General features: G+C 38.4%; 1 protein-coding gene across 7 annotated transcripts in view; it reads left to right on the forward strand.

The window, feature by feature from the left end:
• The window catches only part of LOC124593671 (zinc finger CCCH domain-containing protein 13-like), a 234,343-nt gene that overhangs the window by 34,234 nt on the left and 176,382 nt on the right, over positions 1 to 23,727 (forward strand). For all 7 annotated transcript variants that reach the window (XM_047131957.1, XM_047131959.1, XM_047131958.1 and 4 more), the window contains exons 2-3: positions 10,713 to 10,791; positions 10,893 to 11,135. In XM_047131957.1, coding sequence (XP_046987913.1) covers positions 10,713 to 10,791; positions 10,893 to 11,135 — 322 coding nt within the window. The remainder of the gene's footprint in view (positions 1 to 10,712; positions 10,792 to 10,892; positions 11,136 to 23,727) is intronic.

Raw genomic sequence — 23,727 nt, forward strand, 5'->3', positions numbered from 1 at the left:
ATATGAAGAGAGTTTCAAAGGGTAGACGGACTATAATTCATCCATGAAAAAGGTTTCTTACAAAACTCATGTCCAACTGCTTCTTGAGTATTGTTGGTCGGTCGAAGACCCTTACGTATAGTAGAGATGCCGAAAGAAGATTCCTGACAGCTTACAGCACTGTTGCCAGCTTTCAGGTGGGAAATGCAAATGACTGCAAGCAATAATAGTAGTCAGCCATGTGCTTGCGGGTTTTCTGCCAAGTTGCTGTGTCCATTGTACACACTTTACTTTGATGTCCAGCTCAGCTGTCTTCTTCAGGTGCTGCAAACTTTGTTGTTATGTGTACTTGCATGCCTATACACTAACTAGTCTATAATAGCAAAATTCCTAGCACCTGACAAAGATTGCTGTGTTGGTTCTCGAAATATTGTGCATAAAATGGAAAAAACTCGGTAGAACATCCAGAAGCATATAATTAATAAATCAGCCCAAGAAAATGTGGAAAATGTGAGAGATCAGAAATCAGTAGTCATCTACAGAGCTGTGATTCAGACTTGTTAGCATGTTACAAGTGGGTTAGCGATCCATTTCAAAATGCTCTCTCAACTGTTGAAGAAGAAATCTTCATAGACTTCTCAGCAAGTGGCGAAATCAAGAGACAGTTTGTAAATAAATCGCTCTTTGAATTTTGAACTGTGTTGGATGATGAGTAATCTGCATTGAAAAGAACAGTGTTTTGAAGACTGTCACCATTTTCAGCATCCTATGTTTGCAAAACTGGATTTTCTGCATTGGCACCTTTGAAGGCCAAATATATGTCGGCTGCTTTGGAGATGAAACATAGATCTCAGCTAAACATAGAACAACAACTCAGACAGTCTATTGCTAATATTAAACCTGTCTTCAAAAAACTTTGCTGTGCAAGCCAGAACCAGAGGAGTTACTGATTATTATTATTATTAAACTTATTTTTAATTTAGTACTGAGAAGTTAAATACACTATTGGTATTAAATGGACTGTGCAGTACTGATACAGCCCTAGTTATAAGTGCTTTATGTCACTGTAAATGTGAATTCTGCTTTTTCATGTACTTTGCTTTGCTTTCCTTTCAGTATATTAATAAGTCTGTGAACTCATATTTGTTTCTTTTCAGTAAGACCCCCCCCCCCCCCTCCCATTTAGTGTTATCATACCCCCTAGGGGTGGGGAAGTGTGGGAGGTGCGCCAGACAGGTTGAGAATTGCTGCCATAGAGACATATAAAAAATCATGTTATGTAATTATTTGAGACAGATGCATGAATCAGTTGTGCCAAGTCCACTGCAAATGTCAAGGATCTTCCTTTGCTGGCTCACTGTAGTTAGATTAAATAGAGAGAGGAAGAAAAAAAAAAGAAGCAGCACTGTAAGATTCATCACAGAATAGTTTACTCAGTTCTGGAACATCACCAAAATGCGGAAACATCTCCTGTAGGAATCACTACAGGAAAATAGTTGCAGATAACATGAAAAATTACATGTAAAACTTTGAGAGCATCAAAGTCAAAAGTGTTACTTCCTTCTGTGTTCACACTACATACTCATCATAGCTATAAAACTAGAGAAATTCAGGCTTACGCAGTGGTGTGCTTAGAGTCATTCTTTCCAAGTGCCACCTACAAATGCACTGAAGAAGGTTAATTGTATTATAAAACAAATAATTGTGCCCTTGCCACATGTCATACAGTGGCTGGTGGAATGCACATGTGTGTGCTGTGTCCTTGATTATAAAGTGTCAGTTGTATCATGCAATTAGCTATGTGTTGCCCTGTCTGTTTTCTTTCTTCTTGTTGTCTAGCCTAATCGAAATAAGCTTTCGGAGTGCTGTTATCAGGCTTTTGGTCAAAATCTAGCATCAACTGAGGAGGTGATTGATTAAGTTGAAGAGATTCACGTTTCTTGTAAATCAGATGCCGTGCAACCTTTAGGTGTTGTAAGAGTATCATTTTGGGACCATTCCCCTGCAAATCTATATGTACCTGTGTGACCATAATGTATTTTGATGAAATTTTTTGTGGACATTAGCACACATTCCCAATAAACATTAATTAAGTTTCTTGATCGCCAATTTAATAGTCGCAGAGATATAGCCATTTGTTTGACCCCATAACACAGCTTTCAGCAGTGCATCCCTGAGTTTTCGGTAACTTTGAGACACATCTTTGTCAATATTTTCTTGAAAGGAGCAAAAGTAGGCCATCTTGTACAACCTTTTGCATTGTCTGGCATGGAGTAATAAAGAGAGATTTCATAAGCAAATTTCACACAGATAATTTGATGCAAAGTCATCAAAAAATAGCCTCAGCAAAAATGTGAAGTTTAACTTTTTATGTCTATGAAAGTACATGTTTGATAAACCTGCAACTTTATATGTGATAACTTACACCACAAGGTCCTTGAATATAAAATTTTCCTACTGCTTTCCAATAGTTTACAAACTGTAGGCAAAATGACAATTTTTGCAAAAATGCCAGAAATGGGTATTTTCAGCCCGCTGAAAAAAAAGAAAAGCAGTTTTCTGCAATCTCTTTTAAACCATTTTCATTATAAAAGCCATTTTCTAAATCACATAAAACTAGATATTGTTTTATAATGCTAGTATATAAAGCCCTAAAATATAAAGACAAGATGACGGTGTGAAGGTGCAATGAAAATATGCCCATCCTCTACTAGAACTCAATTTGATCTGACATTTTTTAATTATGTTCTACAGTAATTTAATACTCTCTGGGGAAGGCAATATCAAAAAAATCTTGTTGAATAGAAAGTGAGCTTCACTCAGAAGTACTTGAAAAAGTGCAAAAATGAAGAGCGTCTTTTGTTGTGGCTCATCATGACATATTTCAGCCAGTTTATTTGCTGTAGTAACTAACAAATCAAATTAGTTACGAACTTCAAAAAATAACTATGCATTTCCAAGGCACTGGAAATCAGATAGTAAAATTTTTGCTGAATGGCTACAACACACATTCTATAAATTGTCTTCAAGCTTTACACCATTGTTGGATGTATAAATTTTGGTGAAGTTCATATCAGTCTGCGGACAGATTTTTGGAAAAGGATTCATGTTAATGAGAATTTTGAATAAGCCTTTTTATTTTGTGATGCTTCTAAACTGCTAGTTAAATTCCATTCTATAACACATTTTGTATCCACATAGTTTTTGGTTTTTGTGGGGCCATGACCAAAGCTGTGCAAATGGTGGTTTCCTATATGGTATGATGCAAAGTGTGATCAAGGATTTGTTTCCATAGGGTCTCAAGGCTGATGGTACATTCCTTTAAGTGTCCCGGGCTAAAGCTAGATTAAATTTTTTTTTTTTAATTTGTAGACAATGTTGACTGGAATACTCTCTTTCAAATTCTGAAGGTGGCAGGGGTAAAATACAGGGAGCGAAAGGCTATTTACAATTTGTTCAGAAACCAGATGGCAGTTATAAGAGTCGAGGGACATGAAAGGGAAGCAGTGGTTGGGAAGGGAGTGAGACAGGGTTGTAGCCTCTCCCCAATGCTATTCAATCTGTATATTGAGCAAGCAGTAAAGGAAACAAAAGAAAAATTCAGAGTAGGTATTAAAATCCACAGAGAAGAAATAAAAACTTTGAGGTTCGCCGATGACATTGTAATTTTGTCGAGACACCAAAGGACTTGGAAAGGCAGTTGAACAGATTGGACAGTGTGTTGAAAGGAGAATATAAGATGAACATCAACAAAAGCAAAACGAGGATAATGGAATGTAGTCAAATTAAGTCGGGTGATGCTGAGGGAATTAGATTATGAAATGAGGCACTTAAAGTAGTTAAGGAGTTTTGCTATTTGGGGAGCAGAATAACTGATGATGGTCGAAGTAGAGAGGATGTAAAATGTAAACTGGCAATGGCAAGGAAAGCATTTCTGAAGAAGAGAAATTTGTTAACATCGAGTATAGATTTAAGTGTCAGGAAGCCGTTTCTGAAAGTATTTGTATGGAGTGTAGCCATGTATGGAAGTGAAACATGGACAATAAATAGTTTGGACAAGAAGAGAATAGAAGCTTTTGAAATGTGGTGCTACAGAAGAATACTGCAGATTAGATGGGTAGATCACATAACTAATGAGGAGGTATTGAGTAGAATTGGGGAGAAGAGGAGTTTGTGGCACAACTTGACCAGAAGAAGGGATCGGTTGGTAGGACATGTTCTGAGGCATCAAGGGATCACCAATTTAGTACTGGAGGGCAGCGTGGAGGGTAAAAATCGTAGAGGGAGACCAAGAGATGAATACACTAAGCAGATTCAGAAGGATGTAGGTTGCAGTAGGTACTGGGGGATGAAGAAGTTTGCACAGGATAGAGTAGCATGGAGAGCTGCATCAAATCAGTCTCAGGACTGAAGACCACAACAACAACAACAATTTTTTTTATTTTTTATTTTTTTATCTTAAGCTTAATGTTTACTCCATGAGGTTGCATTAATTTACTGTTGAATATCACAACGAAAACTGATTGCCAGCCAGATGTTGTCACTGATGGAGCTGGAATAATTGGGAAAATGTGCTGTTTTGAAACCCAGCACTTGTCACTTCTTGATGGCTTACAAAATGAATTGACTAGCCCGTGTGGGTGTACAGTGCTTGTCAATGTGTCCTTCCACTCAGTGGAAATCTTATGGAAGTTACCAGTCAACCACTTAGTCATAAATGGGTGCAGCATATTGTACTGGCTGGGGGCCCAATTTTAATGTACTTCGTTCAATACTGTCCCTGATCTTGGCCAGAAAAAAGTGGTTCTCTTATCAGTGGGTAAAACACGTAGATTTTCTATAGCTTCTCATAGTGTATGCTTTTGTGATGCTTTATTTTCTTGAATTTCTTCTTTTCTGATAAAGCAAATTTAATGCAATTAATGCTTTCAGTGCAGAAGTGGAACAGATCTGTAAATTTTCCCATTAACTGGTCCTTGCAAATTTGCTCTTGCTACTAATACATTTGTTTTACCTCCAGTCCCATCACAAAGTGATTTTCCATGACTCATAAAAAAATCCATTCTGCCTTCATTGCAGAGTACCTTTTACAATAGAAAAAATAGAGAAAATTAATTGATTAATTAACTTCTTTTGAAGTTTTGTGTTTGGTGCTGGAGCCATCATTGAAACAATAGGCAGAAATTTGAGCGAACTGGTTTTTACATTTTTCATCAGCTGCTTGGTAAAAGCATGAATATTAATTGTGTAATGTTGCAGTCACTGACAATGAAAACAAAACAACTCATAAGTTCTACCTTTTGATTTTCGGAAAAAAATGTGTGACGTGAGCAATTGATGCTTGGCTATTCTCCCTGTGGAAGTCTTGCGCTATGTCCTGAACAATGAATGAATAATTTTCCGTAAAATCTGTCAGGGCAATAAGCTTGTCTTCCTTTACATCAAATTTAAGAGCTTTAAGATGTTTGATAATGTAATTGTGGCATGACAGACCCAAAATAATTGTTCCTACTTCAGGGAATTCATCACCTATGTGGATCATGCTGTATAACATAGCTAGCAACAGCTTCTGGTGCAAGACTCTCTGAAAACGAATCATTGCCTGGAAAGGTCAAGGTGATGGTATATCGATGCAAAGTGAAACTGTATGCTCCCCCTCCTATGCAGTACTACATATGCATGATATTCAGGAGCATGTCCTCACTTTGCAATGCCATCCCCGTATTTAGGGATTGTGGGCATCCCTTGCACATGAACACTTCTTGTGCCCCTCCACCTTGTTCACTGGACTGCACTGTCTTCCAAAGAGAAAAGAAGATTCAAGAATACAAGACTCTTGACTGACTCACATATCAAGAGACCAAGGGGAAAACTGATCATCTATGTCCTACACATGTGATGGTGATTTATGCTGTGGCTGCGATGATTCCATCGTGTCTAGTGATTGCACCATTGCCCTATGTGTCTTTTCGTCAAGTACTCGGGGCCACTTGATTGCATGTGGTTGCAAGTCCTCCTCCTACTGCTTCCCCCACACCTCTTTTGGGAGCATCAACTCCCCACTCGCTGGGGATTTCCATCACCAACCTTTGGCCAGAGAAGCAATGCCCTCCTTTGGCATTTCTTACCAGGTAGGGATGCTCCGTTCCCAGGAATCTGCAGATCCATGATGAGATACCAGCCACAGGTTGTGAGTTGTAGGACTTTGTGTTCCTCCTTTGCCCCAGAATATGGGGCATACAAGCTCTCGGAGACAGCAAAATCATATAAGAAGAAGAAGGAGGAGGAGGACAAGGACAAAGACAAGGACAAAGCACAAGAAGGAAGAGGTTGTGGTGGCCGTGTGCCACCAGGCTCTGCCTGTTCCGCCTCTGTCCCTGGTGTCTATGGTCTCGCAACCCCTCCCCCCTCCCTCCCCTCCCTCCCCCCTCCACCACCCCCTCCCTCAAACACACACACACACACACACACACACACACACACACACAAACCCTTTGGTCAGGAACCAATGTTGATGGTGGAACTATAATGGGTTTTTCTGCCACCTGGTTGAGCTATGACATCTCTTGTGTGTTTCCACAACTTTTTGTACTAACGTCCACGATTACTGGGGCTATTTTAAAAATCATGCTACTACAGAAGAGTGTTGGCATTGTTTGCACATATGTTCTGGTCTTTGTCTGCAGTGAACAGATGCCCCTTGATTCAACTTTGGCGACTCTGGCTGTTTGTGTGAGGATGTCTCTGGAATTTACCGTCTGTAATGTGTATCTCCCTCCCAACAATGAAGGTTTGCTGGACACCCTGGAAATGTAATGCACTTTCATAGGGTGTGTAGGGGTTTTTGTTGATAACATGCCCCCTCCCCCTTCCTCTCCAGCTGTAGTGAAGCCGACTTCCTGCAAGGCAGCAAACATGAAATTCAGATCAGCACTCCAAAAAACACATATAGAACTGTTAGGAAAAAACTTCCTGAATTTTGTCATGAAAACAGCTGTTTTGAACTACGAGGGCGGTTCAGAAAGTAACCTCCGATTGGTCACAGTGCGGGTTGTGGGGGGAGTAGCGACGCCATCTGTGCGTTCACGCACTCAACAGGTCTGTCGGCATCAAGCCGTGGTCGAGTGAACGTCGTACCTGCGCTAGTTTAGTTTTTGTGGCAGTTTGAAATGTGTGCTGCAATAGAAAACCCCGCCAAATGTGAAGTGCGTGCTGGCATAAGGTTTTTTACAGCCAAAGGATATTCTGCAGCAGCTATTCATCGTGAGCTTTGTGCCGTGTACGGACCAAGAGTTATGAGTGAAGGAGTTGTCCGTGAATGGGTACGTTTATTTAAAAGTGGACGAGAAAACGTTCATGATGAAGAGAGGAGTGGTAGACCATCATTGGTGACTGACGAACTCGTTGAGACAGTTGATGCAAAAGTTCGTGAAAATCGACGTTTCTCAATGTCGGAGTTGTCTACTGGTTTTCCACAGATTTCTAAGACTCTCTTGTACGAGATAGTGACAGCAAGATTGGGTTACCGTAAGTTCTGCGCACGATGGATGCCCAAAATTCTTACCGACCACCACAAAACTCAAAGAATGGCCTCTGCATTAGACTTTCTGTCACGTTATGAGGACGAAGGAGAACCATTGTTAAACAGAATCGTGACCGGTGACGAAACCTGGATTAAGTACGTGAACCCTGAGACAAAAGAACAATCAAAGATGTGGGCACATTCAAATTCGCCTACCAAACCAAGAAAAGCCTCGCAAGATTTTTCTGCCAGAAAACTGATGGCATCGGTGTTTTGGGATGCCAAAGGGGTGTTGTTGGTTGAATTCATGGAACGTGGTACGACCATTAATCAAGTCATGTACTGTGAAACAATAAAAAAGTTACGACGGTCTATACAGAACAAACGCCGTGGTATGCTGACTTCCGGTATCGTTTTTTTGCACGATAACGCCCGTCCTCACTCTGCTCGCAGAACAACGGCCCTTCTTGAGTCCTTCAAGTGGGACATTATCAACCGTCCACCTTACAGCCCAGACCTGGCGCCAAGTGATTATCACCTCTTCATGCATTTGAAGAAATGGCTCGGGTCACAGCGGTTTGATGACGACGAAGAGCTCAAAGATGCGGTCACAGGCTGGCTCCAGGCACAAGCGAGTGATTTTTATGCAGAAGGAATTTCAAAGCTTGTGAAGAGATACGATAAGTGCCTCAATCGCTATGGAGACTATGTAGAAAAATAGTGCAAAGATGTAGTTGTAAGATGTATGTATTAAAATATTTTTATTTAACTTGGTGTATTTTTTTAAATCAACCGGAGGTTACTTTCTGAATGGCCCTCGTATTTTGAATACCAGTTGACTAGAATATTCCAGTGGTCCTGGGAAGCACAGTTCTGCATGGTGTGATACAGCTCCTTTCAAACTGAGTCCATGCACTCCACTTGCTTTGATGGTCTGAAAACACTCAGAACATGATCAACATAGCACACTCAGTGTGTACACACCTTAATGCATTCATATATTATTTGTTTGGATACTTTTAAATTATAAGTAAGACTGGTAAACTAACCTCCAGTGACAAGAAACAGATATAGGCCTTTTATAATTAGAAAAAAATCTTTCAATATGTTAACCTCATTTTCTGTGGCCTGAGAAGGTAGTCAGAATAGGTGGTGAAGTTGTTGAATTCATAAAGAAAGTTGATTTTCATTTACAGCATTTTGCCACATCAGCCATATTTGCTGAAAAATTCTTTATATTTATCTCTAACTAGCAATTTATTCAAAACTTTTTTATGTATAATGGTCATTGTGAAGGGCTCACAACATTATAGGGGACAGGAATCTTGTGAATCAATCAGACAGAATAAGATTTTTCTTTTTTTGGAAAATTCAATGTGATATGTATAAAGCTGATAGTTCCCATATCCACTCTTATGTTGTGTATTTATTCTGTACAAAATAATATTATGTATTATTTTGACACTACAATCTTTATAGTGTAATTCTTGTTGGTGTTATTTTCATCATTTAGGGATGTTCAGTGAAAATTAAAAAGAATAGCTAGTTATATCAGTTGCAGTATGCCTTAAAAAGAAGAGAGATAATTATTACTACTAAAATTCTTTTACTCAAAGGAACAACAGGCAGTATAAGAGAGCCTCACCTAAGAGTCGTCAGTTGCATTTTCTCTAGTGTTCCAGCAGATATTTGCAATTTGGTTTTTTAAATGTGTAGCTGTAGTCAGCCCAAATAAATACTGCTCATCACATCTTTCATGCAAAGCCCAATATGGACTGAATGCATCTGTTTGTTTCCCATTACAAACAAAATGATTTTTAAAGCAGAATGTTACATACCCTTTCAACAGTGTGGCCCCAAATTAGTGTAGTGCAATATTTGTGTTATCTATGGACAGTAAAACACAAAAAATAATTATTTTTCCCTGGTAGTGTAGTTTGTGGGCCTTGACATCTCTATATGAATATGAGTGCACACAACAGTTGATTTTTCTTATGATGAAGGTTGTTAAACTCCATTATGCCATTGATCATATCCTCAACATAGAAATGCAGGAATGAGTAAATTTGTTGAATATCAGTTTATTTTGCTGGTCCCAACATGTTAGTAAAAAGGGGAGTGCACACAAATCTTACAGTGTTTCCTTTGTTATGAAATTTGTCAGACTCACGTATGCTATTGACCATTTCCTTCCATGACATATATTTCGACGTGTTAGCTCGGGTACTGTTATAAGCATCTCATATTTTATATCTGTTTTATCTGTACTAAGGTTTGACTTGGTGACTGTACCAATACTTCTAAGTTACTAATCGTAGTTTAAAATGTGACAATGTGTGCAGTGGAATAGTTGAGTAGAAGTTTGCAGACATAAATCAAGTAGACGATATGACATACAGTGGTTTTTATATCATTTTACTGAGTGCTGTACATATATTAAATGTGGATTATTGTTTTTATTTTATGATGATTGTCTATGTAGTAGATCAGCTAAACACACTTAACTGAATTTACTGCTCATTGTATCCTTCTTTTTTATTTTTGCTGGAAGGATGTACAGGTATCTTTCACATCTCCCCTTTCCCCCCTTAAACATGCACTTTTTGTTAGTTATAATCTTTTAATACCAATTACTATTGCCATGGCAGTAGCTGTAGCTGTTTGATTGTATAGTAATCATTTCATAATCAGAATAACAAAGTGATGACATTAAATTGTTTGCAGGAGAATTATCATAGCAACACCCTACAAGAGAATGTGTTTGGTTGTGCCTTTTTAATATTCAAAGCTGTCATATTTTTTTTACTATGTCAGATGTTGGTTGTCACAGTCCATTGTCAGTGATGTCTGGGGCTGCTGGTGACATAATTGCTACAGTTTGTTTTCATTGTTTTTGTGTATGCATGTTTAATTTACACAACATAATTACTGAAGCTAGCAATTACAGTGTGCAGAAAAGTGATGTGGCTATAATAACATTGCAAAGCTAACTCATCAGTACTCATTAACAGAGTGCGTGAATGAACCCAGCAGGAAACTTACTAGCTCTTGCAGCCATGACTGTATTTTATGTACTGGTAACAATGTATCAACCTTAGCATCTTATTCCATGTTCAGTTGTCAGTCACTTTGTTATTCTGATTCAAATGTATAAGCAATTGCTTCAAATGTGTTACTTAGTATCCTCACACAGGCTATTCGTTTTGAACAGGTATGCCAATACACACACTCTAATCAGTCCGTCAAAACAGCGAGCTGCAATAAAAGATGGAGATAATAAACCGAAGCAGGTAATGTATAATTAATACATTAATTTGTTGCATTTAATTTTTCTGTACTTTTATAAGTAGTTATCAATTCCCAGCATTGCCATTATTTGGTTTATTTTCAGATCCATAGCTCAAAACCACCAACGAAAGAGGATGTTAATAAACGTCTCCACTCCACAGTTGTTGTGAAAAAGACGCGAAGTCCAGATTTGAACTGGGAGAAGTGGGATCAGACAGACCTGGAATATGCAGATGAAAAAGCTTTGGAGAAAAGACGTCAGCTGCTGCAAAGAGAACTAGAGCTACAAATGAAAAGAGAGAAGGAGGAACAACAACGGCAAAAAAAGGACAAGAAACCAAAAAAGGTAGGAAATGGAATATCTGTTTGTATCTTTTTAGATACGTGTTTTCTGGATGATGGAATGTAGATCATTATTCTGTGATTGGTAGCTGCATTTCTGTTATATGAACTGTGGTCTCCTTATCAGGAAGACACAGTTTCTACTAAAAGAGTTCCATTATGAAGTTGTCTAATTTCCTCTGGCAATTCAGAGATTTGTTGCAAAGTCTTCTGTGTGTAAAGAGAGACAATTTTTCATAAGTATTTTGGTGTTGTTTAATGACAAGAATAACATTTTCATACTTTGCTTGTAATCTTTTACTATTTATAACTGATAGTTGTGATGAAAGAAATCACATGATGAACAAGCCACATGTCATTTTTAGGTGATTTGATGTGAATGCTCTCTGAAATACGTGCAGTGTCACACTGTAACAGCTGATGCTGGCTCCAGAAGAGCATATAGAGTTTATGTAAGATTGATGGCATTGACAAGCACCCAGGTACACCAGAGCCATACCCATCCCCATCCATGACTATCAAGTTTACTGTATTCTAGTTGCCATTTAGAGCAACCTGGTAGATACTTTATTAAAATGTTTTGTATGTGGTTAGCCTAACAGCACTCAGCTGTGCTAGTAGTCATATGGCTGGAAACCTACACTGAAATTTCTGCTTTAAAAGTGGTTGACTGATTGGGTAGGTTAATGTAGGTGTCGAAGTTCATTGGATACGGGTCCACTGCCCTTACGTCTTTAGTCTGAAGAATAGTTTGGTATAGTTCTCCATGCAAGTCTGACCTGAGAAAGCCTCTTAATCTCTGCAAAAAACACTGCGACCTACAGCCATTTGAACTTACATACTGTACTCAGTGCTAGTCTACCTCAACTTTTACCTTCCACACTCCTTTCCATTACTAAGTTGATATCTCAGGATATGTCTTATCAACCGATACCTTCTTTTAGTTAAGTAGTGCCATGAATTTTTGTTTTCCCCCATTTCAGTTTTCCACCACCTCATTAGTTATTCGATCTATTCACATAATCTTCACCATTATTCTGTAGCTCCAAATTTCAAAGCTTTTATTGTCTTCTAGTTTGAACTGTTTAGTGGTCACATTTCTCTGCCATAAGAGACTGCATTTCAAATAAATACTGCCATAAAAGACTTTCTAACACGTAAATTTATATTCAGTTTTAACAAATTTATCTTTTTCTTAAAAAATACTGTTCTTGCTACTGTGAGTCTACATTTTATATCCTCTCTATGTCAGCCATCAGCAGTTATATTGCTGTCTAAATAACAGACCTCATCAACCACATTTAGTGTCTCATTTCCTAATCTGATTCCTTGAGCATCATGTTATTTGATCCAGATACCTTTGCTTTATTTTTTTTTGTGTTAATCTTAAAATCTTTTATCAAAATGCTGTCTATTCCTTTCAGCTAATGTTATAAGTCCCTTCCCTTCTCTGATAGAAGTACGAAGTCGTCAGCAAACCTCACAAAGTTTTATTTCTTCTCTCTGAACTTTAATTCCCTTTCACATTATCTCTTTGTTTCCTTTACTGCTTGCTCAACACACAAATTGAACAACACTATGGTGGATGTCAACCCTGGCTCACTCCCTCCACAAGTAATGCCTCCTTTATAAGTACTTCAACTCCTATAACTACACTCTGGTTTCTTTTCAAGTTGTAGGTAATCTTCACTCACTTTGTTTTCATCCCGATATCCCTAGAGTTTCAAAGAGCGTATTTCAGTCTGTGTGTTTGGAGCTTATGGGCACTCAACGCCTATGTTAACAGTGCCTGTTTATTTCAGGTGGTTTTTATCAAAAGCTTATACTAAATCTACAGGTTCTATAAATTTATGTTTATCTTACTTTAACCAATCTTTTAAGGTATCACCAGTATTGTCTTGCATGTTTTTACATTTCTCTGAAACAGAAACTAATATTCCCCAAGGTCGACCAGTTTTTTCGTGGTCCTGTTAATAATTCATGTAAATATTTTGTAACTGTGACTTATTAACCTGATGATAATTTTCACACCTGTCAGTAACTGCATTCTTTGAGACTGGAGTTACTAAATTCTTCTTGAAGTCCGAGGCTATTTTGTATATCTTGCATACCAGGTGGAACAGTGTTGTCGTGACTGGCTCTTTTGAGGGCCTCAATAATTCTATGGAAATGTAGTATACTCCAGGACCTTGTTTCCTCTTGGGTCTTTCAATGATCTATCAATTTCTTCTAGCAGTATCACATCTTCCAGCTCGTCTTCATCAACGTCCTTTTCCCTTTCCATAATATTATCTTTAAGTCTTGTTTCCTTTGTGTTGCCCTTCTATGTAGTCATTCCGCCTTTTGGCCTTCCCCTTTGTATTAAGTACTAATTTACTGTCTGATTATTAATATTGATATTGGTGCTTCACTTTTCTACAAATGTTAAGGTTTTTTATATGCAGCATCTGTCTTTCCTATAATCATTGATGCTTCTACAGCTTTGCATATCTCATGTAGCCATTACTTTGTCATTTTACACTTTCTGTCAGTTTCATTTTTTAGATTTCTGTATTCCATTTTGCCTTATTCACGTGCTGTGTTACTGTATTTTCTCTTTTAGCCCATTAAATTCCATATCTCATGAGATGTCCAAGGATTTCTAATGATCCTTGTCTTTTTGCCTTGTTAATCGTCTGCTGGCCATCTAGCTACCTTTTTATCTTCTGTTATATTCCTTTCCTCTCTTTTGCTCAATAGTTGCTTAATGTTCTTCTGAAACTCTTAGCAACCTTTGGTTCTGTTGACTTATTCAGGTCCCATCTCCTTAATTTTTTAGATTCTTGCAGTTTCTTCTGTTTCAATCTCCAGTTCGTAATCAATAAATTATCTTCAGAGTCTTTATCTGTCCTGTTTTTCATTTAAAATATGGTTTTGAAATCTCTGTCTCAGCATTTTATAATCTCTGTGAAACATTAGCTGTCTCTAGGTCTCCTTCATGCGTAGAAAACAGTTTCATGTTTCTTCGACTGAGCTATAGCAGTGATTAAATTATGAACTGTGCAAAATTCTACCATGCAGCTTCCTCTTTCATTTGTTTCACCCAGTCTGTTTTCTGCTAGTTTTCTCTTACTCTTATTTTTTGTACTATCAAATATCAGTCCCTCACCACAGTTAAACTTAACTATCCAAATAATATCACTTGTGCAACTGTTTCTAGAATATTGCTCAAGTGTGTGGGGCCCATACCAAATTGGACTAACATGGGATATTAAATGTTGTACAAGTACATGATGAAAGACCCCCCCCCCCCCAGGATGCCGCTAACTTAATATTTATTTAAGAGCAAAGCAAGAATGAAACACCGATTGAACAGATGCATTAGCAAAGGCATTAATTATGAATGTGCGGTAAGGCGCAGACAAAATAAAACATTTTTATCATTCAATTTTTTGTACAGTTGTTTTTTTGTTTTACGAGAAATAGAGTCAGACTTTCGAGTATGTAGCAGGACAACGTACTGTGATAGTGATCTATTCTATTGGATGAGTGAATAATACAAGGTTAAAGAACATATCAAGCATTTTTATTTATTGAGATAAAGGGAAGAGAAAAACGAAGAAAGTGGATTATTTTTGTGATTACGACAAGCACCGGTATCCCGGGAGTCCTCTGCTGCCTGCAACTTCAACAACGAGTGAAGTCCTATATTCAAGAAGAATTTAAGAAAAGCACAAACATACTTTTCAACAACACAATTATACAGGGTGTAAATTTTAAGTTGACAAACCAGAATAACTCGAAAAATAAGCTTCACATGAAAAAGTGTGTAGAATCCAAAGTTGATTATTTTGGAGGGGAACATCTGCTGGTGCTAAAATTAGCCTGCCACCCCAGCCCCCTGGGGGTGGGGTGGGAGGCAACTTTAAAATTTCAAAGGAGAACCCCCATTTTTTATTACAGAATCAGATTCTACATAAAAAACTATGTACATTTTGTCTTAAGCATTTGTTTTAATTTTTGGTAGTTGGCGTTGTAATTCAAGAAAATCCATGTTCTCATTTTTGCGTGGAAAATGGTTACGGATAGATAAAACGTACTTATTTACTTCATAAATTTTGATTCGCTAAAACTAAAACTCTCCCTCTCTCCCCGTAGGGTGGGGTTTGAGAGAGAGGAATTAGAGTTTTACAAATGTTAACTCTAATATTAATTTTTTCCACAGAGTCAGAAAGTTTTGTTTGTTTTGTGGTCATGAGGCCACACAACTTTTAATTACCAAACAAAGCATCTGACTAGCTAACTAACTAACCAAACATCCTACTTACTAACGAGTGAACTAATTAATTCACAGAGTAAACAAAGTAAAAGAATAACTGAGGAAAGGACTAACCCACTCCCTAGCTATTATTCTATTCTTGAATTACGTATTCTTGAATTACAGCGCCAACTACTAACAATCAAAACAAATGTTTAAGACAAAAGGTACTTAGTTTTTTTTATGTACAATCTGATTCTGCAATAAAAAATGGGGATTCCCATTTGAAATTTTAATGTTGCCTCCCGCCCCACCCCCTGGGGGTGGCGGGCTAATTTCAGCACCAGCAGATGTCCCCTTCAAAAATAATCAACTTTGGATTCTACACATTTTTTTGTGTGAAGCTTATTTTTCAAGTTATTCTGATTTGTCAATTTAAAATTTACACCCTGTATATATTTATTGATTTATAATTTTTTTATTAATTATATTACAATGAACACAGAGAAGGATAGCATAAATGGTCACAGGTTTGTTTGATCCATGGGAAAGTGTCACAAAGGTACTGAAGAAACTGAACTGGCAGACTCTTGAAGAAAACTATCTGAGAAAGTCTGCTAACAAAGTGTCAAGAACTGGCCTTAGATGATGACCCTAGGAATAAACTACAATGCCCTATGTATCACTCACATAGGGATTGTGAGGATAAGATTGGAATAATTACAGCACACACGGAGGCATTCAAACAATCATTCTTTCCACACTCGATATGTGAATTGTATGGGAAGAAATGCTAATAACTAATGATGAGATGTACCCCCTGCTGCACACTTCGTGGTGGTTTGCAGATTATGGATGTAGATGTGGCTGTGGATATTTCTACCTCTGTACTCTGCAATCCATCTTACGGTGTGTGGCAGAGGATTTTTAGTGTACCACTGTCCCAGTTGCACATTGTGTGTGGGAAGGACAGTTGTTCGTAAGCTTTCATGTGAGTTTCGAATCTCTCTGATTTGGCCTTCATGGTCTTTTCATGAGATATTTGTAAAAGGAAACAATATATACTGGTTTTGTCATGTAGGACGATATGCTCTTGGAATTTCAACAGTAAAACTTGTTGTGATGCACAATGTCTTCGTGTAATGTCTGCAAATGGGGTTGTTTGAGTATCTGTGTGACATTTTTGGACTACTAAATGAACCTTTCATGAATCATGCTGCTCATCTTTGGCTCTTCTTTATTTCCTCTATCAGTCCTATCTGGTACATATCCGAGATTGATAATAACATTTTGGTATTAGTAGAATGAATGTTTTGTATGCTACCTCCTTTGGGGTGGCCTGCTCTTCCAGAGAATTTTTCCAATGAATCTCTGTCTAGCATTTGTCTTTCCTGCAATTTGTGTTATGTGGTGGTTCCACTGTATATTGCTCTGTGCACATACTCCCAGATAATAAATTTATATACTACTTCCAGTGATTGTTTGACAGTCGTGTAATCATGACAAGACAAGAAAATGCTTCCTGGAAGTCAAGGCACATATCTACCTGGGTGCTGGTATCTACTGCTGTTCTGGTTCTGTGGATTAACAGAGTGTACCAGGTTTCACACAATCTTTGTTTTCGGAACCCACATTGATTCCTACAGAGGACATATTTGGTCTCATAAAAAGTTTATGATACGCCAGCAAGAAATATATTCTGAAATTCTATAATAGACTGATGTTGGCAGTATAAGCCTCTGGGTGTGTGCATCTGTTTGATGACTCTTCTTGAAAACGGGAATGACCTATGCAGTTTTTACAGTCATTGAAATGTTTTGCTCTTTCAGTGACCAATGGTACAATAATGCTAGAATAGCAGCAAAATCTTTTACATAAATTACTGTATTTAGAATCATATAGGTATCCCACCTGGTCCAATTGCTTTTCATCTTTTGAACAATTTAGTAAAAATTTGTATCCTACAGTCACTTATTTCAGTACCTGTGAGTTTAACAATGTTATGAGAAGGAAATTCGCTACTCACCATATAGTTGAGATGCTGAGTTGCAGATAGGCACAACAAAAAGATTTCCACACTTTGGCCTTGGCCTACAATAGACACACATACTCAACTCACACACACGACTGCAGTCTCAGGCAATTGAAACCACACTGGGTTTCCATTGTTTAATATCTGTGAGTTTTAAATTCATGCAGTCATTGACTGGAAGACCCAGAGTATCGTCATACTAAATGAAACAATTTTTGAAAAAGGAATTTAGTATGTAACATCTTTTCCTGGCTGTGCCAGTGTGCTGTTCCTGTAGCTATTGTCTTTAACAGGGCTGTCTCCTGGGGGCAGGAGGCCTTCGTCAGTATGGTGGGTAGTGGTCTGGTCCTAAGAGGCTGGCTCAAGGTCGGATGATTTCTCCATGTTGATTTACAGAAATTTCTGAAGTGTGTTGTTGCTAAGTAGTAGTAATTTACAGAATCAATAAAGTTGAGCTGGAAATTTTGAATGAAAATATGTGATACTGATTGGCTGAAAGGCTTAAACATTATACAATTTTGTGTAGTGGTTTGGAGCTCGTGAAATTAAGGAATCGGTCGACAACCCTCATGGGGTTGAGGTAAAATGGGTGTCACTGTGTGGTAGAGTTTCTGTTTTAATTTAATTATTATTTCATTACCCCCCCCCCCCCCCCCCCAAACCTACCCTTCCCACCCCCATCCATGAACCACAGACCTTGCTGCTGAGGTGGGGTGCTGATAAACATACTGTAGGTGCAGCCACAATGTAGGGGTATCTACAGAGGAACCAGACAAACATTTGACTTCTGAAGAGGACAGCAGCCTTTTCAGTTGTTGCAGGGGGCAACAGTCTTGATGACTGACTGACTTGACCTCGTAATATCAACCAACAGGGCCTTGCTGTGCTGGTGCTACAAATGGCAGAAAGCAAAGGAAATTTTCCTCAGGGTGTGTACATCTCCTGTATGGTTAAATGATGATGGTATCGTCTTGTGCAAAATATTCAGGAGGTAAAATAGTTCCCAGGTAAAGTAGTCCCCCATTCAGGTCTGACCAAGGATTACTTGTGACAGTGTTGTTATCAGGAAAAATAACACTGGCATTCCATGGACCAGAGTGTGAAATGTTAGATACTGTAACCTGGTAAGTAGACTAGAAAACTTAAAAAGGGAAATGTGTAGGTAGGAGTTAGATATAATGGGAATTAATGAAGTTGGGTGGCAGAATGAACAGGACTTCTGATCAAGTGAGTATAGGGTTATAAATATAAACGAAAATAGGAGTGGTGCAAGAGGAGTCTAAAAATGAATAAGAAAATAGAAATATGGTTGAGCTACTATGAACAATGTAGTGAACACATTCTCATAACCAGGATAGACAAGAAGCTAACATTCACCACTGTAGTACAAGTTTGTATTCCAATTAGCTCTGCAGATGATGAAGAGATTGAAAAACATTAGGATGAGATTAAAGGAATTATTCAGACATTTAAGGAAAAGGAAAATTTAATTGTGAAAGGGGGCTGCAGTTTGATAGCAGGAAAAAGCAGAGGAGGAAAAAATAATGAGAATATGAACTGGATTGAAACCTGGTAGAATTTTGCACAGAGCATAATATAAATGTTGTTAGCATTCAATTTAAGAATCGTGAAGTAAAGTTGAATATGTGGAAAAAAAGCCTGCATATTGATTATATAACGGTAAAACACAGATTTTGGAGGCAGATTTTAAACTGTAAGACATTTCCTGGAACAGATTTGGACTCTGACCATAATTTATTGATTATGAACTGTAGATTAAAACTGAAGAAACTGCAAAAAGTTAGGAAATTAAGGATATGGAATGTTGATAAGTTGAAAGAACCAGAGGTTGTTGAGAGTTTCAGAGGGAGCATTAGGCAATGATTTACTGGAACAGGGGAAAGGAATACAGTAGAAGGCAAATGGGAAGCTTTGTGAGTTGAAATAGTGAAGGCAGCCAAGGATCAATTAGGTAAAAAGACAAGGCCTAGTATAGATCTTTAGATATCACAGGAGGTATTGAATTTAATTGATAAAAGGAGAAAACCTAAAAGTGGAACAAATGAAGCAGGTGAAAGGGAAGAGACTGGACAGAAGGTTGAAAATGGGTAAGCAGGAATGGTTAGAGGACAAATAAAAGTCCACAGAAGCATGTATAACTAGGGGAAAGATAGATACCACCCAATGAAGATTGAACAGGTCTTTGGGGAAAAGAGAAACAGCTGTGTGTTAGAAAACCAATACTTCGCAAATAAGGGAAAACTGAAAGGTAGAAGTAATATGTAGAATAGCTATGCACTAGAAATGAACTAGAGGAAAGGAAGAGAAAGTAGATGGAGATGAGATGGGAGACATGATACTGCGAGAAGAATTTGACAGAACACTGAAAGGCACAAGTCAAAACAAGGCCCATGGATAAGACAACATTCCCTCAAAACTGCTGATGTTCTGTGCACAGCCAACAATGATGAAACTGTTCCGCCTGCTGTGCAAGATGTAAAAGGATGTTTCACCCATCTCATTCTTCTACCTACCTAAGACTTCAAAAAGACTGTAATAATTCCAATTACAAAGAGAACATGCAAGACAGTACTGAAGTTATGATTTTAGAAGATAGCTAAAAGCAAGGCAAATCTGCTTTTATAGCATTTGTAGACTCAGAGAAAGCTTTTGACAATGTTGGCAGGAATATATTTGAAATTTTGAAGGAAGCAGGGGTAGAAAATGGGGAGCGCATGTTCCTACATTTCTCCGGAACCCAACTGATCTTTCCTGAGGTTGGCTTCTACCAGTGCTTCCATTCTTCAGTACAAAATTCATATTAGTATCTGCAACTATGACTTATTAAACTGATAGTTCAGTTATATTCTCAACTGCCAGTATGGAATCAGGAAAAACAGCACTGGCACTCTATGGATCAGAGTGTGAAATGTTTGATACTGTAACTGGTAGGTAGAATAGAAAACTTAAAAGGAAGTACATAATTTTTTGGGATGATAGGTTGGATATAGGCAAACATTTTAAGTATATGAACATGGGGTATCTGATTCATAGTTAGTGCACTAGACAACGCCTAAGTGCATTTGCTTTGCCTAGAGGAAACATCACTGTAAATTGTGATTACAGCAGTAAATACTTCAAGTGTTCACTACGGGTTTGATGGCACAAATCAAGTGTCCAAGCACGGAATGGTGGACACTGGGTAACAGTGAACAGGACATTATGTCCAATCCAGCATCCAGGGTATTTTGTGTCCAAGAATCTTCTCACTCAGTTTGTGAAATGAAGAGTTGCCCCATTGTGCTGGTAAAACATTCGTCTTTTAGTTTGAAATGTCACATCTTCAAGAAGACCAGGAAGTACGTGTTCAAGAAATATGCAGTAAACATGACCAGTTAGACAGTGTGAAACAATGGAAAGCCCCAATACTCAATACTCGGTTGTGAATAACTCCAACCCAAACATTAACTGAAAATCGTTCTTGAAAATGGTGGACAGCTGTACCTTGAGGATTTTTGTGAGACCATTAATGGGGAGTTGCGACTGTTGAACATTCCTTCATGGGTGAAAGTCGATTCAACAGTCCACAGAACATTGTTTATGAAGTCGGGAGTTAGCACTCTTTGCTGCAAAAATCAAACAGGGAAGTCATTCAGAATTGAAAAATCAATGAGTAGAATGTCCTGTACCTTACACAACTTGTAGTGATGACGGTGATCATCACACAGAGTTCTCCAAACATTGCTAGAACCAGCGTTTAGAGCAAGAGTAGTGGAGTACCACTGCCTGAAGGATTGTTGTTTAACATTTTTACGGAGCCACATTTCCAGTACTTGTTCCTCGAAACCAGGATTGTGAACACGTCTTGGTCAACCTTGAGCATGGAAATGGAAATCCCCCTGTAATGTGTCCCTTTCATGAAGGTGACAGTCCACAGCAGCAAATGTTCTCTGATTTGGTAGTTGTCTGGATAACATTCTGTGTGCAACTGCTTTGCTTCTTCCGTAGTTCCTGCATCACCAGAGGCCAAGTGCATGCCTGCGAGTTCATTCCATGTGAAATGTCCCATGTCCTATGCATGATAACACAGAGTAAACAATCTTTTTACATTTGCAAGTGTATACCATTGTTCCATAACACGCTACCTTACCTTTGGTATAACACTTAATTATGAATTATGTTGAGTTGGAGGTGAAGTATACAAATGACAGCTCACTTCAGATACACAGCACCGATTGAGGACAAAAGGAACTACTACAGAGTTTCCTCATTAGTGTGTGGGTATCATTGAAACCAAATGACACTAGACATCCAAACTAATGGATATGTACCACCTGTTACCGCACCATCAGGCGGACCAATGACTTTTGAGGTCACCTACTGTTGTAAATATTAAATATGCGTCAGCGACCACAAGTTCATATACTTAAAATGATTGCCTATATCAAACCTATCTATCATCCTACAAAAATTCTGGACTTATTTGTGAAACAGCTGATATATTTTATTTCAAGAGTGCTAGTCCTGCAAGGTATGCAATAGAACACATGTGAAGGTTAGGAGCTAGGAGAAGAGGTTCTGGCTGGATGAAGCAGTGAGGGTGTGTTCTGATCTGTGCTTGGATAGCTCATTTGATAGATAATGTACCTGTGAAAGGCAAAGGCCCAGGTTCAAGTCCCAGTCTAGCACACAGTTTTAGTCTAGCAGTAAGCTTGGACTAAGGATTTTACTCCCTGTAATGCCTATCTCCCTCCAGCAGGGAGCTGATGGATAAAGAGATAATTGACCTGATCCATCAGCTACCTCCACCTTTTCTCCTGAGCAATTTCAGCACCTGCAACCCACTGCCAGATGGTGACATATCACCTAACTGAGGCACTCTAATGCAACAAGTATTGACAGACCTTGATTTATGTTTACTAAACAGTGGCACACCAGTTCAGGGAACATATACAGCCATCAATCTCTCAACCAGTAGCTCCACCCTCCTCCCCTCAGTCCAGTGGAGAGTATATGATGATCACAGTGAGAGTGATCATTCGCCAGTTGTCATGACTATCCCACACCTTTACCCAACCGATCACTCTCAAGGATCGGCCCTCAAGAAATCCGATTGGCATGCTTTCAACACTGCCTTTACAACCAATGCTACTGTGTAAGGGAACATCAACAACTTAATGTAGCACACAACTATTTTAATACTAAAAGGAGTAGAACTGGTGATTCCCCTTTCTTCAGGAACATCTCACAGATGGACATAAGAAATTACTAAGACAACCAGAGGTGGCAGCTGGACACTCCAGTGGTTTAAGCATAGCCCAAGCTCTCACCCATGAGTTACAGTTTTCAACTGCACATGTGTTATGCAGCTCTGCCAACTATTCATCCACATCCAGTGCATTATATTTGTACTGAATTGCTCAGTGTCTGGTTTGTGGATCAGCATCCTGTTTAATAATAACTGCTTCTAGACCTGGTTCACCTCTACATGATGCACTTTATGACTTATTCCTTTCTGATGAACCTTTATACACCCACATGATGGAGGCTATGCTTCTTCCTGTATGGATCAAATGTCACCAATTACTACTAAATTATGCAATCACAGCTATCCTGAACACCAAAATAACACACTTTTCCTAACTAATTTCAGGTCGTTAGTTTTAGACTTTTATTTTCTCGGTGTTGCTCTGCATTTTAAATGGCTCTCTGCCTCAGATGATGCTGTTAATATCAAATTGGCTGTCTGTCCTCTTCCTCTCTTGGAAACCTTTAGGCATTGGACTTCCCTTCATCCCGTTTGGCAAGTCTCCCCTGAGCCGGGGTTCTGGGTGATTTTGTCCGAACTCTACCCGTTTTCCTTAATCTCTCCAGTTTCTTTCCATTCACCCCTCTCCCTTCCCCATCATCCCTTCTGCCAGAAGAAGGAGCTATTGGCTCCGAAAGATTGCATAAGTAAAACCTTATTTTATATGTGTGTTGTGCTGCTGCCACTTGGGGCATAGATTTTGATACCTATGCAATTACATTATATTTTCAAAACCTTTAGGCTTTGATTATTAAAGGGAAAAAGGGACTGATGAGCTCGATGTTTAATCCCTTTCAACTTATCTCAAAAACTCACTCACTTATTCCAGTGTCCCTACCCAATCAAGGAATCTAACATTCTCTGTGTGGAAAATGCCATCATCATTAAAGTACACAGTAAGCTTCATGTCCTTCGGAAATAATATGGGTGCAGTTTCCCCTCACAAGGAGACAGTAACAAAACTGACCATAGTATTGGAATTCATTATGTTTTATTAATGTGCTATAAAAAACCACTGA

The sequence above is a fragment of the Schistocerca americana genome, chromosome 2, assembly GCF_021461395.2.
Source record: "Schistocerca americana isolate TAMUIC-IGC-003095 chromosome 2, iqSchAmer2.1, whole genome shotgun sequence".
Lineage (NCBI taxonomy): Eukaryota > Metazoa > Arthropoda > Insecta > Orthoptera > Acrididae > Schistocerca > Schistocerca americana.